This window comes from Styela clava, chromosome 6, assembly GCF_964204865.1.
Source record: "Styela clava chromosome 6, kaStyClav1.hap1.2, whole genome shotgun sequence".
Lineage (NCBI taxonomy): Eukaryota > Metazoa > Chordata > Ascidiacea > Stolidobranchia > Styelidae > Styela > Styela clava.
In genome coordinates, this window is record NC_135255.1 from 357,751 (window position 1) to 380,103 (window position 22,353).

General features: G+C 35.4%; 2 protein-coding genes across 7 annotated transcripts; one reads left to right on the plus strand and one right to left on the minus strand.

The window, feature by feature from the left end:
* The first annotated feature begins 8,404 nt into the window (after positions 1–8,404).
* Positions 8,405–16,433, plus strand: LOC120330889 (sarcosine/dimethylglycine N-methyltransferase-like). Of its 4 annotated transcripts, none has more exons than XM_039397869.2 (3): positions 8,405–8,506; positions 15,003–15,187; positions 15,514–16,433. In XM_039397869.2, the coding sequence occupies exons 2-3, from the start codon at positions 15,004–15,006 to the stop codon at positions 15,981–15,983; spliced, it is 654 nt and encodes a 217-aa protein (XP_039253803.1). In that variant the 5' UTR covers positions 8,405–8,506; position 15,003; the 3' UTR covers positions 15,984–16,433. The 4 variants fall into 4 exon arrangements, with proteins under 4 accessions (XP_039253803.1, XP_039253801.2, XP_039253802.1 ...); XM_039397867.2 differs by lacking the exon at positions 8,405–8,506 and adding an exon at positions 13,426–13,675; XM_039397868.2 differs by lacking the exon at positions 8,405–8,506 and adding an exon at positions 13,687–14,142.
* LOC120330983 (uncharacterized) lies at positions 16,361–21,302 on the minus strand. 3 transcript variants are annotated; one of them, XM_039397981.2, is made up of 10 exons: positions 21,146–21,302; positions 20,681–20,865; positions 20,340–20,426; positions 19,901–20,035; positions 19,207–19,382; positions 18,278–18,397; positions 17,706–17,907; positions 17,349–17,563; positions 16,863–16,919; positions 16,361–16,548 (listed from the first exon to the last, which is right to left on the minus strand). In XM_039397981.2, exons 1-10 carry the CDS (start codon positions 21,252–21,254, stop codon positions 16,479–16,481), a joined length of 1,356 nt encoding a protein of 451 aa, XP_039253915.2. In that variant the 5' UTR covers positions 21,255–21,302; the 3' UTR covers positions 16,361–16,478. The 3 variants fall into 3 exon arrangements, 1 of the variants encoding a protein (XP_039253915.2); XR_005567905.2 differs by having other exon boundaries at positions 16,467–16,548; positions 17,308–17,563; XR_005567906.2 differs by having other exon boundaries at positions 16,496–16,548; positions 17,341–17,563.
* Between the last annotated feature and the right edge of the window lie 1,051 nt (positions 21,303–22,353).

Consider the following 22,353-nt stretch of genomic DNA (forward strand, 5'->3'; position numbering starts at 1 on the left):
TGTTAAAGTTGGGTTATCACGCACACATTTATGTGGCAAATTTATTTCTAAATGATTTTTTTAGATTTTTGGCATTTATTGCTTGCATAAAAATCTTCGTTTGCCAGACTAGAATTTTTAAAAGTCAACCCGGCCGAAATCGAAAATAAATTAGTTAGTATGTCCCGTTGATGACGTAGTCTGTCCCAAAGCATGAAACAAGAATGAAACTATGGATCAAATTTTCGCAACTAACCTGTTCTGATGTCTCCATGGAACGAACTAAAAGAATACCCGTAATTTGAACGATCGTTTCAGCTTGAGAATTATATTGAAGTCAATGCAAACTCCTGCTCCTAGCCGGAAACAACAATACCAGACGCAGTTTATCAAAACATTGTCTGGTCTATGGCATTTCAGCAAGCGAGTTTTCATTATATATGTAATTCAGGGTGGTCCAAACTGCGGCCAGCGGGCCGCATGCGGCCGGACATTCCCGAATAGCATGTCATTCCCCGTCCCGGCGAAAGACGTAAATGTCCCGGTTTTGCAGTATGACAGTCATAAATAATTTTTCTATTTAGATACTACTAGAATATATATTTTTTTTTAACGGAGGCGGAGATTGACCACTGATTCGCGTCTCAGACTTCGAGTATTTTAATTTTCGGTACATCGCCAGTAACCCTGGCCTCCGTCACGCAGGAGGGCCATAAACCCTGCGTTGATTCAACACCCAACTGTACTGTCGTTGGATCATCAGTGTGCCGAAAACAAAGTGCAAGTTTTCTAATGTGTCGAACGATTTCCAATATTTGAAGCAAAGACCAGCAGAGGATATTTTAAAAGTATTTACAGCTAGTTTTGGATGCCCGGAATCTACCCTCAAGGGTATGAAAAACGGTTAAATTAAACCCTACTATGCTCCTGGAATGAAAGGTTGGCTTGTCAAATCCGCGCCGTCCCGTTTTTTTGCTTCAGAAATATTGTAAGCTTAGGTATAGTCCTTTTCCTGATCCCGATGTCGGGATTAAAGTTTGTTAAAATCACGGAATTTCATTGTATCTATAAACGTCAAGACGGTGGCTATGTGGGAATGACGTCCTGTGATCGGCAAAAAAAGAATGAATTGTCATGTGCAGACCAAAGTGACTAGGTTATAGTCACTTTGGTGCAGACATGACCCGAGACGTTTGGTGCATTTATTTTAGTCAAAATACTCAAGCTTCAAGCGATAGTAGTGACGAACCGCAGAGCTGACTTAGCGTCGCGCGATACAGTTTTCTTTTTATCTGGTTGGTTGTTTTTTGACGGTAGCACGAGGCCTCGCGCTACAAGTGATGAATTCATCATACAATGCGTGTAGAAAAAAGGGACCGAAGTGAACTGAGAGTAAACGTATTTCCTCACGTTAAACCACAGTGTCTGGTGTGTTCCCAAGGGTTCCATTATCTTTGAACCCGCGTACATTTGAACCCGTACATCTGAACCCGTAATTTGAACCCAGAACAATTGCACCTGCATACTATTGCACCTATGGACATTTGCACCTACGGACATTTGAACCCATACATTTCCACTCATGGATTTTAGCACCCGCATATAGATTGAACCCGCGGACATTTGAACCCGTGTACGTTTGCACCCGCGTACATTTGAACCCATGTACATTTGCACCCGCGGACATTTGAACCCGTGTACGTTTGCACCCGCGTACATTTGAACCCATGTACATTTGAACCAACGAACATTTGCACCCTGGACATTTGCACCCGCGGACATTTGAACCCATGTACATTTGAACCCACGAACATTTGCACCCGCGGACATTTGAACCCATATATATTTCCACCCACAGACATTTGAACCCACGTATATTTGAACCCGCGTACATTTGAACCCACGGACATTTGAACCCGCGTATATTTGAACCAACGTATAATATATTTGAACTCGCGTACATTTGAACCCGCGTACATTTGAACCCACGTACATTTTCACAAAAAATGTTTGCCCCAACGGCAATTTCCAGTCGCAATTAATTTTCATGTTACAGGCGCAAGCTCAATATTCTAAATTTCAACACTGTTTCACTTGTAGTTAGTTTTGATGTATATGCATTTACCCGCTTCTACGAAGCAAGCATTTTTGAGTGTCATTGTAGTCCGAGGGATGAACATCTCTTAACGATATAAACAACATTGTTCTGCCAAGGTCTTTTTTCTTTTGCTGTTTACATTGACATTTGTAAATCCTTATCTCATTCGTTAGCCGCGATCTCCAAAACAGACGATGACCTAGAAAGCGAAAGTCTTAAATGAGGGTCTTACTAAAACTAGCTTTACAGTAATATTTTTAGTGGTCAACTCCTATAAATTTGTTCTGAAATTATTGCACCGAAAACGCCTACTATGATATCCCGCCCAGCATGAGATTTGGGAGCTCTGTGGGCACTTCATGTTTTCTTGCTAGCATGTTTACAAAATTGTTACATGTATGCATACACGACCACGCTTTACTGTTGAAAATGAGTGTTGTCTCAAATCAGGTTTTGCCATTTTTCCTAAAATCAATCTATAAATTGAATACTATCGTCTGTATATAAATAAATAAAAGCACAGATTCTTCGTTTCTAAGAAAATATGAAATTATGCCATTACCATATGATAATGAAACTATGCCATTTTTGTAACAACATGTTCATAGCCAAATACCAGTTTTATTGAAGTATTGTTTCATTAGAATGTCAGAACAAAACTATACATAGAAATCGTAAGTCATGTAAATATGTTGAATATTCGAAAGTGAAGAAGTTTTACAATCATTATCGTGGCCAAAAATGGTTTTTGCTGTTTACACTATTTAGAGTAAATCGAACATATTCAGCATATAGGGTCTGTTAAATATGATATTGCAATTTACAAACGACGTCATAGGTTACGGATTACATTTATTTTAATATCTCAATAAAGTTATCACTCACAAATTTGTGTCGAATGGGCGATCAATTTTGAGATAGAGTAGCTATGGACGTTTTACAAAATAGGAATTGTTATAGTTAAAACAACAAATCAAAATAATGACGATAAACGAAATTTTACGATATCACGATCAAAGTCAAAATCAAATAGACTGCATTTGAGCTATTGAGTGGAGATACCTCAGCTTGTCGGTTTCAGTTCCGTATGAAAAAACTTTAACTGACAACCTAACAGCAAGTTGTACATACTTTGATCTTTGGTGGGCCGTAACTCCTACATGAGCATTTGCCGCAGTCAGGGTTGTCCAAAACGAATCGAATATTCGAATGTATTCGAATATCAAAGTATTCGAATACCTTTTCGGCTGATTTTCGAATAATTACGAATAGTAGCCACTTTTCGTCGTAAACGTGGTGTTTCGTTTTACGGGAATCTTCAAACGACTTTTTACGCTGTCTCACGTATTGTAATGACGATGAATTAGAATTGGCACTTTGATTGTTTATATTCTGTGTCACCGTACGTCGCATAGTGTTGCGACACATTTGCAGGTTTGCGTGGGTGGACATTGTCGACATTCGTCTACGAGGCTTCTAATTTACAAATTCATTTCCATTACGTCGAAAAATTGACAATTACCGTATTTCCCGGCTAATAAGTCGCTTTTCTAGGCCACCAAGATAAAGTGATTTGTGACCCTTCCGTTTTGCCGATTCAGCAGAACACGACAAGAAAACACAGCTGTGAAATAACCCGTGGACGTACAGTGTATTACTTCCAAAATCTTCACAGTGTATTACTTCACATTCCAAAATTATTTCAACATTCGGGTTAAAAGGTTGTCCAAAATGATTGCCGCTTTACTAATTAAATTTACCGCTCAATTGTTAAAAATAGTTAATTCTGTGAGTATGATTCTACCAAACTAACATGATCTGGTTCTAAACATTTAAAATTATTAGCGCATATCAGCATAACTGAACAACAGGGACACAATTTTTCTACCCGTCTTATTAAAGGCCAAATGGAAAAACCCCTTTTTGGAGTGCTAAAAATAGACATCGTCCTATTTGCCATGTGGACTTATTAGCCGGAAAATACGGTATTTATAGCAGTCATTGTTACGATATCCAATAAATTGTCACAAGTTGGAAAAACAAGTCGGTTTATTAGAAAATAATTTCTGATAACGATAGTTAAAAGTATCGATCCTTTACCAGGATGATTTTTTGTTGCGCAAAATAATCCAATCCATGACTGGTACCAGCATTTAAAATGTCATGCCGTATTAATTTAATTCTGTTCAATGTAACTCATGGTTGTATCGACAATCTGTGGACATAAAATGTGTGGTAAACTGACCGATTTTATTAAAAATTGAATTCATATTTTATATTGATAAAATAATGAAAGTATTAATACCAAATACCACGGGCATTTGTGGACATGAAATACGTGGTAAATTGCCCAATTATAATTTCGGATTCGTATTTACAATATAATTAAACTATTATAATTCTAAAATGCAACGGCGATCTGTGATCTTAAAATGTGTGATAAACTGCCCGATTTACCAACATTTGAGTTATGATAATAGAATTAAATTAACACGGTAAGGCATTTTAAATAGTGGTATCGGTCATGGATTCGAATATTTTGCGCAGCACAAAATCATCCTAGTAAAAAGTCCATACTTTTAAATACAAACCAATGGCAACCATTATCCAAATTAGTTCCCAAGAGCGGGATAAAATATAAATTCTTTTTCTGACGTGTGACAATTATTCGTGAGTACGAAAATAAGAATAAAAAACTAATTATATTCGGCACAATATCACCGCAATCTGTGGACATAAATTGTGTGGCAAACTCGCGATTAATATTAATTTTTGATTCCTATTTCCGTATTCACAAAATACAACGGCGATCTGTGGACTTGGAATGTGTGGTAAACTACCCGATTATAAATAATTTTTGATTCCTATTTTCATATTTATAAAATAATAAAAGTATTATTACTAAAACATACAACGGCGATCTTCGGACCTCAAATGTGTGGTAAAGTTCCCGAATATAAATAATTTTTGATTCATATTTTTGTACTCGCGAAAAAATTGTCACAAGTCGGAAAAATAACTCATACTTTATCCCGCTTTTTGGCAAATAATTTGGATAATGGTTGGTATTTGAAAGTATGGGCGTTTTACTAGGATGATTTTGTGTTGCGCAAATATTCAAATCCATCATCGATACCACTATTGCCGTATTAATTTAATTCTGGTGACATGACTCATGGTATATAAAATATATACTGCAATAATCTGCAAATATGAAATGCCTGGTAATATAGCTAGGTTGTAACCTGTAGATAGCTGTTATTCCATTGCTTATTGTATGGAAATTCCTACATACATTTAGATAAGCTTCAATTAACGGATTTTATTTTCGAAGTATTCGAAATTTCGTATTCGGAAAAAATAATTTCGAATGTATTCGAAATAGTGAACTATTCGGTTTTGGCCATCCCTGGCCGCAGTCAGTTTGTGGACCGCAATGTCTTTTCGTAGGCCATTCAGCAAACCCCATCCTAACATTCCTTGTAAGGCGTTGTGAAATCCTTCTACAGCGTTTGTTGTTCTTGGGGCCGAAGGCATCATTTCAATCTCTTTGGCATAGTTCCACAATCGAGGGGGAAATCTTGCTTCTCTTGGACGTGAACCCACTTGAGGTCCACGAATGTAGGTAGATTCAAAATATTGAAAAAGTTGATTGCATTCGGGCGAATCTTCGAAAGTGTTGCAAAGCAAGGTGAAGACTTCGGCAACCTCGTTAATGGGAACAAAAGCCAGAGCTGCCAAACTTCTAATATTCAGATTGAAAGAGGGTAAACATTCAAACTTCTCTTTTAATCCGATAGAACCAACTTTTCGAATTATAGCTTGTGACAGGTGAAAATAACATCCTCTAATATCGGCCAGAGGAAATTGTGCATGAAATGCATTGATAGCTGCTATTTCAAAATCAACAATGATTTTGGTGGGGTTAGCATTTGGGAAAATGATTTTCAACACTTCCAACATCTGAACGTATGTTTCTTGTCGCTTGTCTCGTAATAGGAAATATACGCATGGTGGATAGGATGCGCTCACTTTACAGTGAATTGTATACAACTGGAAGAAAAAATCGGGCACCACATCAAATGTACCGTCGCCAAGATATGTGTCACTATCTAGATGTGCAAGTAGTGATCAATCTCCAATAGCCATTATCCGATGACGATCCTCCGGGCCAGTGTCATGCAAAATGATATCTAAATATTCGCTCGGAATATCAAAGCTTGCACTTGTAGGATTCGTATGTGAACAATTTTTCTGTCGCCTTACTCTGCGTATATTGGCCTCCAGAGTCGACTTGCCTGGCAAGCGCATTAGTACATCTGTTGATCTATTATTCAATACTTCACCTAAAATATATCTTGTCGATGTATTTGATGGTGTTGATGCTGCTTCTTTTAATGTTGCACGGATGATCCCAACTTCAGTCTTAATGCTGTCGCCAGAATGACTGTGATATCCTAGTTCTTTTATTACATTTTCACCGATCGTAACAACAGTCGATTTACATCGAATGTTCCTAAACTGACGGCAGCGCCAATGAGTAGCATCTGAAACCCGATCATTTCGCTTACAATATTCGTGGCCTTTGTAAATCAGTAAGTCGTTTCCTCTTGTGGTCTTGGAAAATGTAGGCGCCATGTTTCCAACTTATTTTCGCAAAGGGACTTGTCATCTTCGCAGCTGCAACGTCTTGAAGAAACAGTTTGGAATTGTCTGCGAGGGAAAAAGAGCATTGATGCGAGGAAAAACTTTGCGCGGGATCGAACTAACACATCAATTAAAATCCGTGCTCGCGCTCTTCAAGAGTCGTCGACCGTTCAAAGCACAAATCATACTCCCCAATTTTGGCTCGCATTCTACAGCGGAACATTTTGTCCATTGAGTCTTATGATATCGACAATTGCGATGACAATGACAGACGGAGTATAATATAAATATATAATATAATTTAAATATATAGAAAATAGTAATAAAGCCTTCGAGTATATAATCGACAATTCCATGGTAATATTGATTGTTTTCGCTACGTATGCATTTGGAGAAAGAATCCTAAGTGTACCTTTCAATCCTATATACTATAGTATATAGCATGGAAGGATAAGGGTGTATATGTAAAGACGCTAATATCCGTAAATGTAAATGCCCATGGGTGTAGATGTTCATGGGTGCAAATGTCTGTGGGTACAATTGTACGCGGGTGTAAAAGTACGCGGGTGTAAATGTATGTAGGTTCAAATGTACGCGGGTTCAAATGTACGTGGGTTCAAATGTCCGCGGGTGCAAAAGTTCGTGGGTTCAAATGTACATGGGTTTAAATGTCCGCGGGTGCAAATGTACATGGGTTCAAATTTCCGCGGGTGCAAATGTTCGTGGGTTCAAATGTACATGGGTTCAAATGTCCGCGGGTGCAAATGTACATGGGTTCAAATGTACGCGGGTGCAAACGTACACGGGTTCAAATGTCCGCGGGTGCAAATGTACATGGGTTCAAATGTACGCGGGTGCAAACGTACACGGGTTCAAATGTCCGCGGGTTCAGTCTATATGCGGGTGCTAAAATCCATGGGTGGAAATGTATGGGTTCAAATGTCCGTAGGTGCAAATGTCCATAGGTGCAATAGTATACAGGTGCAATTGTCCTGGGTTCAAATTACGGGTTCAGATGTACGGGTTCAAATGTACGTAGGTTCAAATGTGCTGTCACCGTTCCCAAGTAATATCTGTCACGAAAGAATATAATTTTAAGCGACATTACATAACCAAACACGAGAAAAGATATAAAAAAACACGATATTTCTCAGGGAAGCAATTTTAAAATAACTAAAGGCTCATATAGACCCTTGAAAAACTGATTAGAAAGATAAAATGTCATTTTTAAATATATTTAAAGTGAGTAAACTCGCGATGTTTCGCGATGTTTAGGGTTTTCTCCGACTGCGGCCCGTGAGGCTTCCTCAAAAGTTTTTGCGGCCCTTCAACGTCGCAACCTTGGACCACCCTGAGTAATTCATTAATGTTAATAAATGTTTTACCACAAATCGGCATTAACTGATGCCTCGTGTTATGAATACTACATTTGTCTTAAAAGGTGTGCTTTATCATTCCAGGCATTTCATTTCAAACAAGCCTCTGTATTAATATTTCGATTGATATGCAAGGGCCAACCTTATTTTTGGATGGACTTGAACGTTTCTCTTATTCTGGATATTTCGCAGGATTCGGGTCAAGGCATTTAACGACTATGTGTAAATGAATATATGAATGGACGTTTTGGAAGATTTTCACGTCTTTCGTTAGACATCGTATGCTCAGCAGCATTCAGCACTAAAGTTCATTCAAAAGACGATACAGTTGAAGAACAGGAAAATGTGAAACAAGCAGAAAAGATGTTTTCGGGATCTCTATTCAATTCGCTAATTTTGTTGTGCAGTAAGTAACTGCTTTAATATATTACATTATGTTTTCAATATATGCCTGAAGCGAACAAATCAGCAAGAGGCACATAAGCACGATATTATTGTTGTAGTCCTTTTCCAGATCGATAATCCTGGTCAATAAACGTGTTAACCTGTCACTGTTACGACTTGCCACGAGTCTCCATCTCCATCTTATCATCAAAGTTCTATCCGAAATTGCTATTTACATCGATGTTGAATTAAATTGGTAATTGTTTATACCGGTCAATGCGTCTGAAGACATTTATTTGTCTTTTTGTATGGATCTTTAAATAATTTCTTAGGTTCTAAACTTGAAAAACAGCAGATATTTTATAAATATTGCAATGTTCAGAATTTTAGCCGATACTGGTCGATTCGTAAATTATACTCGTATTTACGTATGACGTATTGGTCAAGATATTTTGTTTTGAGCTTATTAGGGAAATATATAGCCATTTTCTATTTACAGTTTGCTTTTGAATGATTTTAAACATCGAAGAACAAGCAGAGTATCGGTGCACAAATGCTGACTCGCATTGCGCATAGGGATTTGTCCAAAAAGATTTGTTTTAAAACAATTGTTTCAAATCGTGTTTTTTTGCCTGGTTTGTTCAAAATCGCTTACTTGTTTTTTTTTTTGTATTAAATAGGTCAAATCAAGAAAAATTTAGGCAAAACTCCCCTTATCGATTCTTGTAGGTAATAAACTATTCGAAAGGTCGCAGGAAGTTACGGACAGGTCGATGACTTGCCCGAACACGTCCTCTCTCTTTTTTTGACATACGATGCTTACAGCAACAAAACAAACAAACACGCCCTCTCAAGCTGTAGCACAACGCTAATGTCAAACTATGTCACCACGTGTTGGAGTTGCGACCCGCCAGATCACAAACGCGGCGAAGTTTTCGGTTTTCAGTAAGCATTCCGGCGTCGAAATCAGGATTGCCATCAGGGATGGCCAATTCGAATAAAGTATTCGAATGTATTCGAATATCTCGTCATTCGAATATCGGAATTCACGTTCATAAGAATATCGGATATTTGTGTGACGTCACACATTTTCGACGCCGCTTTCAAGACGTTTCCGTTGAATGAAAACATTTTCGATAGTACCTTGCGCGTGATTGTTTTCATCACTCATCAGCGTAACGTAATATTTAGGCCCGTAAACGCCTTTACAATTGTGTTATTTTCTCTAAAACGAAAATTTTCCACAAATTTGTTCCACGATAACGATAACATTTATTTTATTTTTGTACACGCACGGAATTGTGAATCTGGTAAATACGTTCATCGGCGGCGAGTTTCTAAAGACAACGCAACTTTTTGATTGAAAAGCGGCAATTTAAAATACTGAAAATAAAACCGTAAACAATATAAGTTTTATTGATGCCCGCGAAAATTTAAAAAACGCTTTTCTAGGCAGTGAACGCAAAATTTCGTGTGCCTCTGGCACACATTATGTTTGGTCGGCGTTTAGAAACATATCGTCACTAATTGAGGGCGGGATTTGCCTGATTATCCATTATTTTAAATTGCCGTCAAATATTGTCGTGTTAACACGATACAAGGTTTGAAACGCGACTTTTTCCCGGGTTGTGAGGATGTATATAATATAATTAATCTAAAGTATATTCAATCAATTTTATTTTGATGAAATAAATTTTACTCTGAGATATTACAGCATATTTATGGATTTTTCGAACGGTTTTATCTAAAAATAATCCGAGTGGCAGCATTTCGATCGAGCGGAGTCACTGTTAACAAGTACATCTAAATATTTGCCGAATTCGCAAAATACGTATCAAAACAATATTTAATCGGACAGTTTACCTCACGTTTTTATTTTTATGACCGCGGATTGCAATGGTATATAAGAGTGGTGAGGATTTTATTTTGTCGACGCAACCGCAGGTTAAATTGAAGACAATTAGATTAATAAAGCAAGACATTTTAAATATGCCGGTTTCGGTCACGAATTCATCACTTTGCACAACAGAAAAATATATATTCGTTGTTATATTATTTGTTGTAAAAGTCGACTCTTTCAACAGGTGGCATAATCGCGGCGATGAATATGTATTTTTAATTTACTGCTAAACTTTATATGTATATTCATTGTATGAAATGAATTATACTCTACACTTAACAGGATTTTATATAATTATTTGAGATTTTTCTAACGGCGATAACGAGTTGGCAAGATTGCAAAAATACGTATTAAAATTAAATACATCAGGCAGTTTATCTCGTAATTTTAGGTCACAGATCGCCGTGAACGGAATAGTAATGTTTCTTTTTTGACGTAAGAAGAAGCAACCGCGAGTTACATTGGACACATTAAATTAATATATAAAGATATTTTAGAATCTCGTAGTTGTCATGGATTGAATATTTTACGTAACAGAATGATCATCATTATACGCTGACAAGACGACTCTTTTAACGAGCGCGTAATCGCGGTGGTTGTTACAGGCGGCAATGGGAAATTCCGATTTCGAAAATCCTGGCTGCGCGCTCGCAGTGATGGTCATCTATTCTCTACTAATTTATTTCTAATCCCAAACACAACAATATATTACACATAATAACAATATGGTTCTCATAAATTGATATACAAATATACTGGTGGGTAGTAGAATACTCTAGGCCCAAATATTAGAATTTTTAAAGGCATAATGGATTTTCGATTGGTATTGCCAATAAATTTTATTACTCTCAGAAAATATACACAATTATCTGAATACAAGTAGTATTTTTGTCAATAGACTTGACTATTATCGTAATATCATGGTACCAATGATAGAAAGCGTCAGACAACTTTTCATATGGTCATTTGTACAAAGTGATTAATTTTAATTAACTGACTGTGTCACAAGTTGCTATTATTTTTTATTGATAGCTATAAACTATCAATTACTTTGTGTACATATACTGTTGGTTTGTGGCTTCATTCTGATATTTCTATTGAAGCTTATTTCCTAATTTACTGGGTTTTAATCAACTAAAACAAAAATGTGGTATTTTAGAATGTATTCGGAATTCCAGATTCGAAAACATTATTTTAGAATGTATTCGGAATAGTTTAGTATTCGGAAATGGCCATCCCTGATTGCCATATTGGATTTTTAAGGCCAAATTTGCCATTTTTGGCTTTTTTTAAACACGTTTGGCTTCAGAATTTCCGTTTGGCTTTTTGGCTTTTTCTTTGGATCTGAGAGTTGTACCAGGAAGAATATAATTCTATAAAAATTTAATGAAATGTGGAACTTTTAACTGCACTCAGCTATACAAGATATTGAATATTTAAATAATATACGTAATGAAATCCGCGCAAACATTCGAAACCACCAGCAATCCTTAAAACACCATAAGTGTCGTGGCTGTAATGATGAATCAGTTTTCAATCAAATTTTCAAAAATTCGAATAAAATAGTATATAGAACAGTATTTTGTTCTTATTCTACCTTCGCAGTCGCATGGTTGCCAAAAAAAAACGAAATTATCTTGCTTTAGTAGGCTTCTTTCGTGAATTTAGATGTCTTTGCCGACAAGTAATCCGCCGCGAAAGCTTTTTGTTAATACGTGCGACTATCTAAAGTTCAAAAATCTACACGATATTTGTTCCACAACTCCCAGAACAAAAGTGAACATCGTTACATGAGTATTATCGTGGTTAGACATCTAGAATTTAGAATTTGGATGAAGGCATATATATTTTAATGGATTTATCTATAAATTGAACTAAATTTAATTCATGCAGCTTGGCATGATAGTCCCACTACAGACTTGTAAATGAGACTTTTAACCTAATTAGGGGGATAATAACAGGGAACATTGCATTATCTAAAAAAATCCGATTCGAGAGCGACCACAAAGCCCCGAGGAAATGAATTGGTCACTTCGTATGATATGGTCAAGTGTAAAAAATGTGTGAACGCGTACAATTCGATTGAATTTTAAGTTTAAAAAAAAACTATTTCTGCGATCTTCCGTCGTTCCAAAGCTATTTTTGTATTTGTTTTTAATTTATTTTTACTTTTGGTGGACCTATGGTTTTACAAATTTCATTTTAGAATGGTTGATTTATTATAGCGAAAACACGTGAGTCCCCGTTACTGCTTCTAGAGACAAATCCATATTAGAATTACTGTCACAAAGGCGATCTGTAGTTTATAAGAGGCTTTCGAACACATACACGGTCAAAAACAATACGATAAGCAAAATATGAGGCACTCAATACAGCATAAGATGTATTTCCTGTTCTACTCTCATACCTAGATACTTTAAATTAACGTCTGTAATATTTCAACATTGGACTGAATTGCAAAAAAAAACGCACTGTTAAAATGTACAGAGTTATGTTGGCAATTATTCGAATATATTCATACTTCAAAAGCATCCTTATTATTTCGCAAAGAGGGTCATGCCAGGGGTCGGCCAACCTTTTGTCGCTCGCGGGGCAAAATTAAGGGTTTCAGGTCATTCCGGACGGGCCGGACATATTTTCAGAAATTTAAAACCGAAAAATTATTCATTTCATTATATAAATCAAGCATTGATACATCTTTCTAATAGAATATGGATTTATTTCCTCATTACATTGCATCTCAAAAAATTCGACTTGAATATTTTCTGCGTCATAGAATCATTTGTCTAATTATAATTAATTTATAGGCTCATCAAACGAGTAATTGTGAGTTATATACTTATTAGGTTATAATATAATTCAATTCACACGTGTCTCACAATAAATTATGTTACGTAAAGAATATAATCGCTAAAACAGCTGTTTTGTTACTATAATTCGATGAAGCGTCGCGGGCCGGATCCGGCCGCCTATCATTTTTATAAGTTGGTTCGCACCTTCAGTGTGTTGATTTTATATTTATGTCTGAGGAAGTCTAACCTTGATCAGACAAAACGTTACAGAAATATATTTGTGTTAGTGTGCAGCAAGACTCTGGAAGAATGGACATTTTAGCTCCGTCGCACACGAAGGATAAATTAGAATAAAAATACTTCTCATTTTAACGCTGTGTCGCAAAGGCAGAGAGCGTAACGGTTATGCAGTAGAGTCGTAGACGGACCGAAGGCATTCATTCAAGTCGTTGAAGGCCGTTATGCCACTGGAATTATATCAGGGACAAAGAACTTTAAAGTTGAGTTAAATTTAATGGATTCTAGAATAGGGACATAGTAGACTACCTTAGCTAACTGTATGATGATACATTACCCACCTTGCAGCCTTGCTGTATATAGATCGCTTCAATTACATAACTCATTCTGTCCAATTCTTGCTTCAAATACTTGTACGATAATTGGTAGATTTCCACATGACCATGCATATATCTTACATGATGTCATTTTTAACAAGAATCACAGCCTGTAAGTCCTAATTTGCGTTGCTCAGCGGCGTGAACAACGCTAAACTTAAATGTAAATCTGAAAGTTATCGGTATTCAGTCTGATGCTATAAAACGTGGTTGAAGGTCGGATTGTTGAGTTTTATATTTTGTTTGAAACTGAGACGATTTAAAACAAACGTATTGTTTGCTTCATCTTGCACACTATCGCTCCAAGACGGCAATTTGTATTACGCGATGTCGAGGATGAGCAGCGATCGAGGTATTTCAACTTTTAGTCGTGCTTCAGGGTTCAAAACAAACACCAACTCTCAAATTTGCTCTGTTTTTTTTCGACTTTCCACTCATTACGGATTTTCACACATTGACACAATCAAGCACCAGTTTGTCTATTCATCGATAACTTGTGATATCAGTATATATTATATTCGCTTATTCTTAAAAGCTCAAGCTAACTTGGAATTGTGAAATGAAATTTTGTGATTGAAATACACGCCATTATGATGAATTGTGTTACCAAAATATGCTATAAAGCATTTATTGATTCAATTCGGAATGCAAATAGCAAATGATCACGGCTACATACTAAAAGCTGTTTCGTCCTATCTCCTATCTTAACCTGTCTCATTTGAAATGCTTCAATTACCGGCATGGTGAATCTGTATTAAATCAGTATCTCATTGTGATTTTTGTGCTAGCTGTAACCAGAAAATCTAATAATAATTACATTGTTGTGTCGATTATTTAATTTTCTGTATAACGTCTCGATTAGTAATGGGAGTAATTATTGCAGTTTTTGTCGGGTGGTTATTGCAATACCTTTCATCAAAACAAATCGTCGTTGCGGCTTTTCTTTTAGCAACAACCTTGTTGGTGTTATTCAGGTAAAGTGAATATTAATGTTCCATTGAATCATAACTAGTAATAGGAGCTTGGAGTATTACTTCGAATTGTTGTCGCAATTTTTTGTTGATGCGAACTTCCGCAAATTACCCCTGCGATATCTCATTTTTGCTTAGTCTTTAATCAATGTTTGAGAACTCATTTTAACTTGTTTTATCCAATTGGTCATAAATATTTCTACAAACATTAGGTATTGATTCAAAATGTATTGCTGTTCAGAATGAACTGTTTTCATGGATTTCTCCAGCGAAATCTCGCCCCACATTTCCGAAAACCAGGGACCGGATTTTTCGGATTTCTTTGTCGTCAGTTTTTGAAAGGAAATCGACCACTTGAAGAAACAGCATTTCGATCGCTCGATGCTCAACCACACCACAAAATTCTTGAAATAGGTTTTGGATATGGTACGTAAATTAATAACTTTAGTTTGCTTGTATATTCGCTAACCCTAACTTGTGGATAAGTCCTTAGACAATGAATTTGTTATACGTTTATATATTTTTAAACGTCGACATTGCACTGCCGAAATACAATATTAGTTTTTAGCTCGTGTTTCTTCTGGCACTAATTTTTCTTGGGTTTTACTTTCAGTATGAACGTGCAAAGTTCCCATTAAGTTTATTCCCATTACTCATTTCATTGAACGATTCACTGATAATTCGGTCCATAAAATATTTATCCTACGTTTTCAAACCTGCCCTTCGTTACATTTGTGTTCCATTGCGTATAGGTCACGGAATATCTTACGCTTTGGACAATGGAATGAGAGATGGTAGTGGAGTGGTATACGGTATGGACTTTTCAGCCGAAGCTTGTGACCATGTCAGGAAGTTACTTATAAACGATTTGAAGAGTGGGAAATTGGAAATAATTTTTGGAGATGTTGCAAATATACCGCTGAAAGAATCGACTATAGATAGAGTCTTTCACACAAACTGCTACTACTTTTGGCCAGAACCATTGAATGTTTGTCGGGAAATACTGCGTGTCATGACGCCTGGTGGTATCATGACGACTGGTATAGAGCCAGAGAAAGTTAAACGAGCCGCATTGTCGGGAGTAATAGAACCCTGCCAGATTGATCCCGATTTTTACATAGAGTGCTTAGTTGAAGCTGGATTTGAACACGTACGTATGGAAGAAGCATCTTATCAGAGAAATGGACATAAAGTGATTTTTGCTCAGAAAAAAAAAGTATGACTTGTGTACCGATCAGATATGCCAATCAGCATTACATACGTTGCCATGTGTAGCAGAAGCTTCAGAATTTTTACATTGATTTTTTTTCATTTGGTGATCTCTTGCATTCGATTTTTATATGGTACTCTTCAAAGATTTTCTCAATTAAACATAATATTATGCAATTCAAGAGCCCTGCTGCCCACTAACACATATGTATTTCTGTAACGTTTCGTCTGACCAAAATCGGACTACCTCAGGCAAGCAGTTTACAACAATGACCTATTTTTATTCCTGCTACAGCATCCTTTCATTATACGCATACGGATCCACCAGCGCAAAGGCATTGAGGAAGAATTGGGAGTTAGTCTCGCGCAACCTCTACTGATAGAAACATATTATTTATCGGATTTTATTAATAAAACAATGACTAACGCAAAAATTAACAATATATTCAATTTGTAGAAATTATGTTCTGTTGTAACGTTGGTATATTCTGTACATATATAGCACGGGTCATTGTAGTTTGTAGGCAGCAGCCAATATCAGTATCGATACAATGACGACGATTCCCAAGTATCCAAATCTGTCAAGTTTAAAAGAATATATAAACATAATATTATATAAACACAAAATTCGAGTTTTTTTAGAAAGAGTGAGTCAAATTTGCGTAATGAGCATTATTCCGTGACAATGTCATTGTGGCTTCATTCCATACCAGATTGCTGAAGAACAAAGCTGTTTCTTATCTTTTGTCTAAGTCCATGAATCTTTGGTTCAGGGTGCAAGCATTGCATATTGTTAGGTAACAGACCGCTGATGTTTTCCACAGCAGTTACAATAAGAGTCTGAGACTAAAAGTAAAATATTATATTGGATTCAAAGGAAGTTACCACTTACTTGTTGGAACTCTCTTCTTTGTCATTTTTTGTTTCGCCATCCTTGTCCGCCTTCGTTCTAAATTACAGTCAAAGATATTGTTAAAACAATTTTACTATCCCAATATTCGCTAGATAATTGCCCTCGTATACATAACCATACATTTTAAAGAATTAATTCTGTGTTATTGGTAGGCCAGCTCTCTGCGAGTCTGACTAGGCTATGTCCAGCTCAAACATAATGATTAATTTGTGTGAATAATTAAATAGAGGAACGAGAGCAGAGAACCAAAGGCCTATTCAACTTTTAAATATTCTGCTAAATATCTGGTGATATTATTGAGTGAGCCGGGCAAAGATGTCCGGAACTACTGAGAACGATCGTCGAGAAAGTAAAATTTGGAAAACATGATTCAGAAATCAAGTGTTAATTTGGGTAAATTGTAAATATTCTAATATAAGTTTACACTTGACAAATCCAATTGGCGTTGAAATATTACATATATACTTCATCACAATTTCTTGAAATTTGCTTCTTTTTTTTAGAACCTCTTCGTCGTTCAACTTGTTGTTCAATTCCTTATTTTTTGGCCTTTTTTGTTTATCCAATGTTGTTGGGAATTTTGAATTTTCAATTCCGAACTCTACAACTTCAAGTAAAGTCAGGAAATATGGTTTTTCATCAGTTTCCGAATCTTGATCATTTCGTAGATTCCCAACCATCTGTAATACAATGTTGGCGGATCTGGTTTAATGATCTATGTGCCTGGTTTTTGTGTGTTTTATAGTCCAAAGCGTTTTCAAATTACTATCAAAACATGAAGTTATATAGATTATGAGAAGTATTAATTATAAAATTGCATACGCTATAATTGCCTGGAACATCACATCTTATTAACCAATCAAGTGTGCTACTTGGACTCATGACACTTTTTCCATTTAGTAGTGATCTTGGTTCATCAAGATAAATTCCATCAAACGCGATTTCTCTGGTCTTGCAGGTTTCCCCTGTTGCAACATTGAACACTTTCAACTCGAGCGTTAATTCTCGATCTGAATTGATCATCCTATGATGAAGTAAACAAAATATAAAAATTATTACAATGCGAATGGAATCTAGTATCGCTTTTCAGATTTGATATCAGATGGTGTCTGTTTTCTCAAAAATGGTGATATTGCCAATATTAGAGGACGGTCTTCTGTGATTCATCGAGATTTGAAATCTATTTTGAGAAAAATGATCAACAGAACTAATATTTCCCAAACAATATTTTAAACGCATTGTGTGTTTATTTGACCGAGTCCGGTATAACGCTGGAGACAAATATTGAACTGATTGTTATGCCAATTGATATAATATTATGATTGGGATTATTGCCCAGATATTGAATATTAAAGTTCTGCATTCAATAGCAATATAATAATTTAAACCGTTACCTTATTCTCTTTATTTGGCCTCGAGCCATTGTTAATGTTGGTTGGATCTGGCCGTTCACCGTAATTGCGTCGATGTTTTGAAACGACCACTCAATTACGTTTTTGTTCCATCCAGACGTTCTTTAAAACAACGTGAAATGAGATACATATTCGATTAAAAATATATGTCGTATTAGTTATGGTTATATCATCACTTCAAATTCAAACACACATAGCAACATCTTTTTTCGTTTTTGTTCCATCCAGACGTTCTTTAAAACAACGTGAAATGAGATACATATTCGATTAAAAATATATGTCGTATTAGTTATGTTTATATCATCACTTCAAATTCAAACACACATAGCAACATCTTTCTTAAATAAAAAAATTTTGTTTTCTACCAGGCGATAGTATAAAAAAAAACATTTACATAGGAGACGGGTCCAACCTTTCACCGTCTATATTCTTATGGTGAATATCGGAATACTCAGTAATTGAAATACCAAAATATTACTATTGATCATTATTATTTTCGTTAAATTGTGCAGCTAGTGTTATAATATACCATTTTTGTTGCTGGAAAACAACATAGGAAAATGTTACACTGTTATTTAAAAGATTGTGATTTCTAACATATGGTGACTATTATAGAAATACTATATTCTACGGTGTAAAATGTGCCAGTTTGAGCGTTGACAAATAATGAGAATTGTTCACCAATCACGACTGACGACCTATCAGTTTTATAAACAATTCATATTCTTAACAACGGTTATTTGTATTTTATACCATATCTTCATATCGTCGTCACAAATCGCAGTCATGATTAACATTTACAAAATGTCACTTTCTGTCAAGTAAATTATTTAAACTTACGGTCACTAACGCACTGTTAAATATATGTTAGGAAAGAAAAACAATATAGGCCTACGAGTACACACACTCACTCTAAATATTGCGTAGTTCCCGGCTTCCCTCTATATTTTTTCATTACAAGGTTTGTGCTAAACAGCATGATGACGTCATGTTGACAGTTTATCGGACATGATACGTCAGTAAGTTCAAATGGTGTACTGTCTGGATTATCTTCTACAATCAAGGCTCCGATGAGACCAGATGAAAACTGAAAAGTTGAAATTCAATGTGAATTGAAAAAAAATAATCAAAAAAATTTAAACGCGAGGACATTTGACACCTTCATATTAATAGGTTTGATTATTCCTAGTTATTAATTTAAAGACATTGAAATGAGAATATGAATAACTAATCATGGCATATACCTTTAAATTATAGAATCCACCATTTCATTACCGCGTCTCAAAAATATGAACAATAATCATCTGTAATACACTATTTCTGGAATTCAACAATCAGATGGTGTCAAATTCTCACTATCACATATTATAAAGTACCTATCTATATAGTATTTTGTCAAGTTATTATAAGTTACTATCTGTTGAATCTTAAACATTTTTGAGAATACTGTTTTATTTTTTGACATATCACATGATCAATATATCAAGTCGCAATATCTCATTACAACATCTCATCAACGTACATGCGCGACTGAAAAATTCCACTTGATTTGAACTTGAACAACGAACCTACCTCTGAGTTGTGGCTGGTTATGTGTTTACTGACCTGATTATATACCGGTGCCTCAACTTCCGTTTCATACCAAAATGTCCCAGATGGATGATCTGGTAATATTTTAAATGAATACGTATATGCATCTCCAGGTTCAACGCCATGGTCCTGAGCATTCAATATCAAATCCTAGAAGATATTTTCAAATTTTTCGTGACTAAAATACAATACTGATTAGAATTACAGCACTGATTCATCGTGAAGATATATCTCGCTTTTGATGAATGTTGTAACATTTATTCGATCTTCAGTGGACAACGAAATTACAAAACAACCGACAGAAAGCCAAGTTCATTTTTTATTGTCTTTTACTTTCTATTATCTATTTTACTATATCAATAACAGTCACTTGACATGAGTTTGTGGAAATAGTTTTTCGAAATGATGTTTTTAATGAATGACATGAATCAGACAAGTAAATTATAATACCAACTTCATCACTTAGTTGCAATCCGTGTGTTCGCACTTTCATAACGTTAGTCAACGAGTCTTTGTTGATATTTGGTGTCATATTGTTTACCTGAGAATATAATGAAAGACTTGAACATGTAGACATAGTACATGTATCGCTTACATATATTTTATAATCAGCTTTCAATTAATTAGTATAAATAGAGTTTTTGCAGCATTGTTCAAGAATATTGGGCTCATGCAAATTGTGTCTCGCGTAACAATATCATCAATGCATGCGGGTTTTGTCGAATGAGTTGAAATTTATTACATTAAAGTATTGGTAATTTCTCAGTGAAGACTTTGCCTGTTTATTTTAATTACCAGTTTGATTGAAGCCGTGTCACTTGGAAGCAATCTCCATGTCGGAGGACATCGGTTTCTTTTGTACGAAAGTTGGCGTAATTTCAACCAGTCCCATCTGTGCGTGATGACGTCAACATTTAAAGTAAGTCTTAAAAATTGTCGATGGGAAACGTAACTTTGACACTGTGAAAGAACATTTCCGCCTGGAAATAAAAAAGGAAAGAATTGGACTCCACGGATACCCGAAACAGTTTTATACACCTTGCTGCATGAAATGGATACTCAAATATTTAAACTTTCTTTATTATTCATTGTCATTCGCAAATATCTAAATTAGTTGTGTCACAAATTTACAAGAAAACTTGCGGTCATACCAATATACGCCCGTAAAAAAAAAAACTCTAATTACAAACCTAAATTTCTTCATACGAAACAAAATGCTAACAATATAATGAATAAGATATTTACACCAGAAATACTCACCACGTAACCTGCATGGATTCTGTTGATCACATGAAGTAGCAGATGCAAATATATCCCGTGCAATCACAATGATTAATAACAAGAAAGCAAAGAAAAATTGTAACTTCATATTTTATATAACTTATATCACAAGCTTAATAAAATTGTATGAGTTAACGGATTAGAAATGTCAAAAAATTGCATCAAAAGAAGCATATTGTATTTTATTCTTGCTGATTATAAAAAAAACTACATAGTTATTCCGGATCCCTTCGTTCAATGAGAGCGGCGGTGCAACTACCGTTCTCGCAGTTCCCTAAGACAAAACAATGCTGACTAAATAATTCTAAGAAGTATTCCAATCAACTAAACGTCCTAACAAATCCGTTTCAGAATTTAACAATTGTCTTTCAATGTTTTATTCTATGCAGTCGAAATAGGTAAAATTAGGAATGATGCGATCAAATTGAAATAACGTTATTCTGAAATAGCATTTCGAGTTTTATACTGAAGATTCAGCAGAGAATCATTAATTATCAATAAAAGATATTCTGTGTAATGGATTTATTCAACTAATTATTGTCGAATTCCTGAAATTTAGAGAATTGTGTCGCTCAAATAATAATAGTGACGTGACACGAGTCGCTAATTATAGGAACGTAGTATTGAGGCAACACGATGGACAACCATACGACGTAACAATTTGACGTGTCTGTAAATTGACCTAATTTTCTTGTAACTAATTATATTTAATTGCTAAATTAAGAACAGATTTCAATTTGCCAGACTTTAACCACGTAGGGATTACAATTTAACGATTCAATATATGAGTAGACAATTTGGTGAGCAAAACAATTATTTTGACAATTGTTTCTGATGTACGTCGAACCTACTTTGATTACATCATTCTAACATTCTTTGCTATTGCTTAAACATATGATTTGTTAATAAAATCCAGAGTTTATGCCCTTTAACAAAAATAGATGTTATAGGAGCGAAAATAATTGAACCAATATATATGCACAATATTTGGTACCCCCAAATTGCACCATGATGTCTTCATCTTTCAAATATACATACTTAATACATAGTATACATTCCTAATGAAAAGTCTCTGAATTGATATTTCCCTCTGTTCTTTTTTCATTCCCTATTTTTCCAGTGTGGGACCAATGACAAAAAATTAGGTTTTCATCAATATTCAAACTTGACATCAAGCCTCTCCGCAG

What these genes read in the sequence shown, in the direction of transcription:
- LOC120330889 (XM_078113938.1), top strand. Translation starts at nt 14,655, where the DNA reads ATGGGAGTAATTATTGCAGTTTTTGTCGGGTGGTTATTGCAATACCTT. An exon ending in ACCTTGTTGGTGTTATTCAG is followed by an intron (nt 14,765 to 15,002) that starts GTAAAGTGAATA and finishes ATTGCTGTTCAG; the next exon opens with AATGAACTGTTTTCATGGAT. An exon ending in TGAAATAGGTTTTGGATATG is followed by an intron (nt 15,188 to 15,513) that starts GTACGTAAATTA and finishes CATTGCGTATAG; the next exon opens with GTCACGGAATATCTTACGCT.
- LOC120330983 (XM_039397981.2), bottom strand. Translation starts at nt 21,254, where the DNA reads ATGAAGTTACAATTTTTCTTTGCTTTCTTGTTATTAATCATTGTGATT. An exon ending in GAATCCATGCAGGTTACGTG is followed by an intron (nt 20,866 to 21,145) that starts GTGAGTATTTCT and finishes TTTTATTTCCAG; the next exon opens with GCGGAAATGTTCTTTCACAG. An exon ending in AGGCACCGGTATATAATCAG is followed by an intron (nt 19,383 to 19,900) that starts GTCAGTAAACAC and finishes TCAACTTTTCAG; the next exon opens with TTTTCATCTGGTCTCATCGG.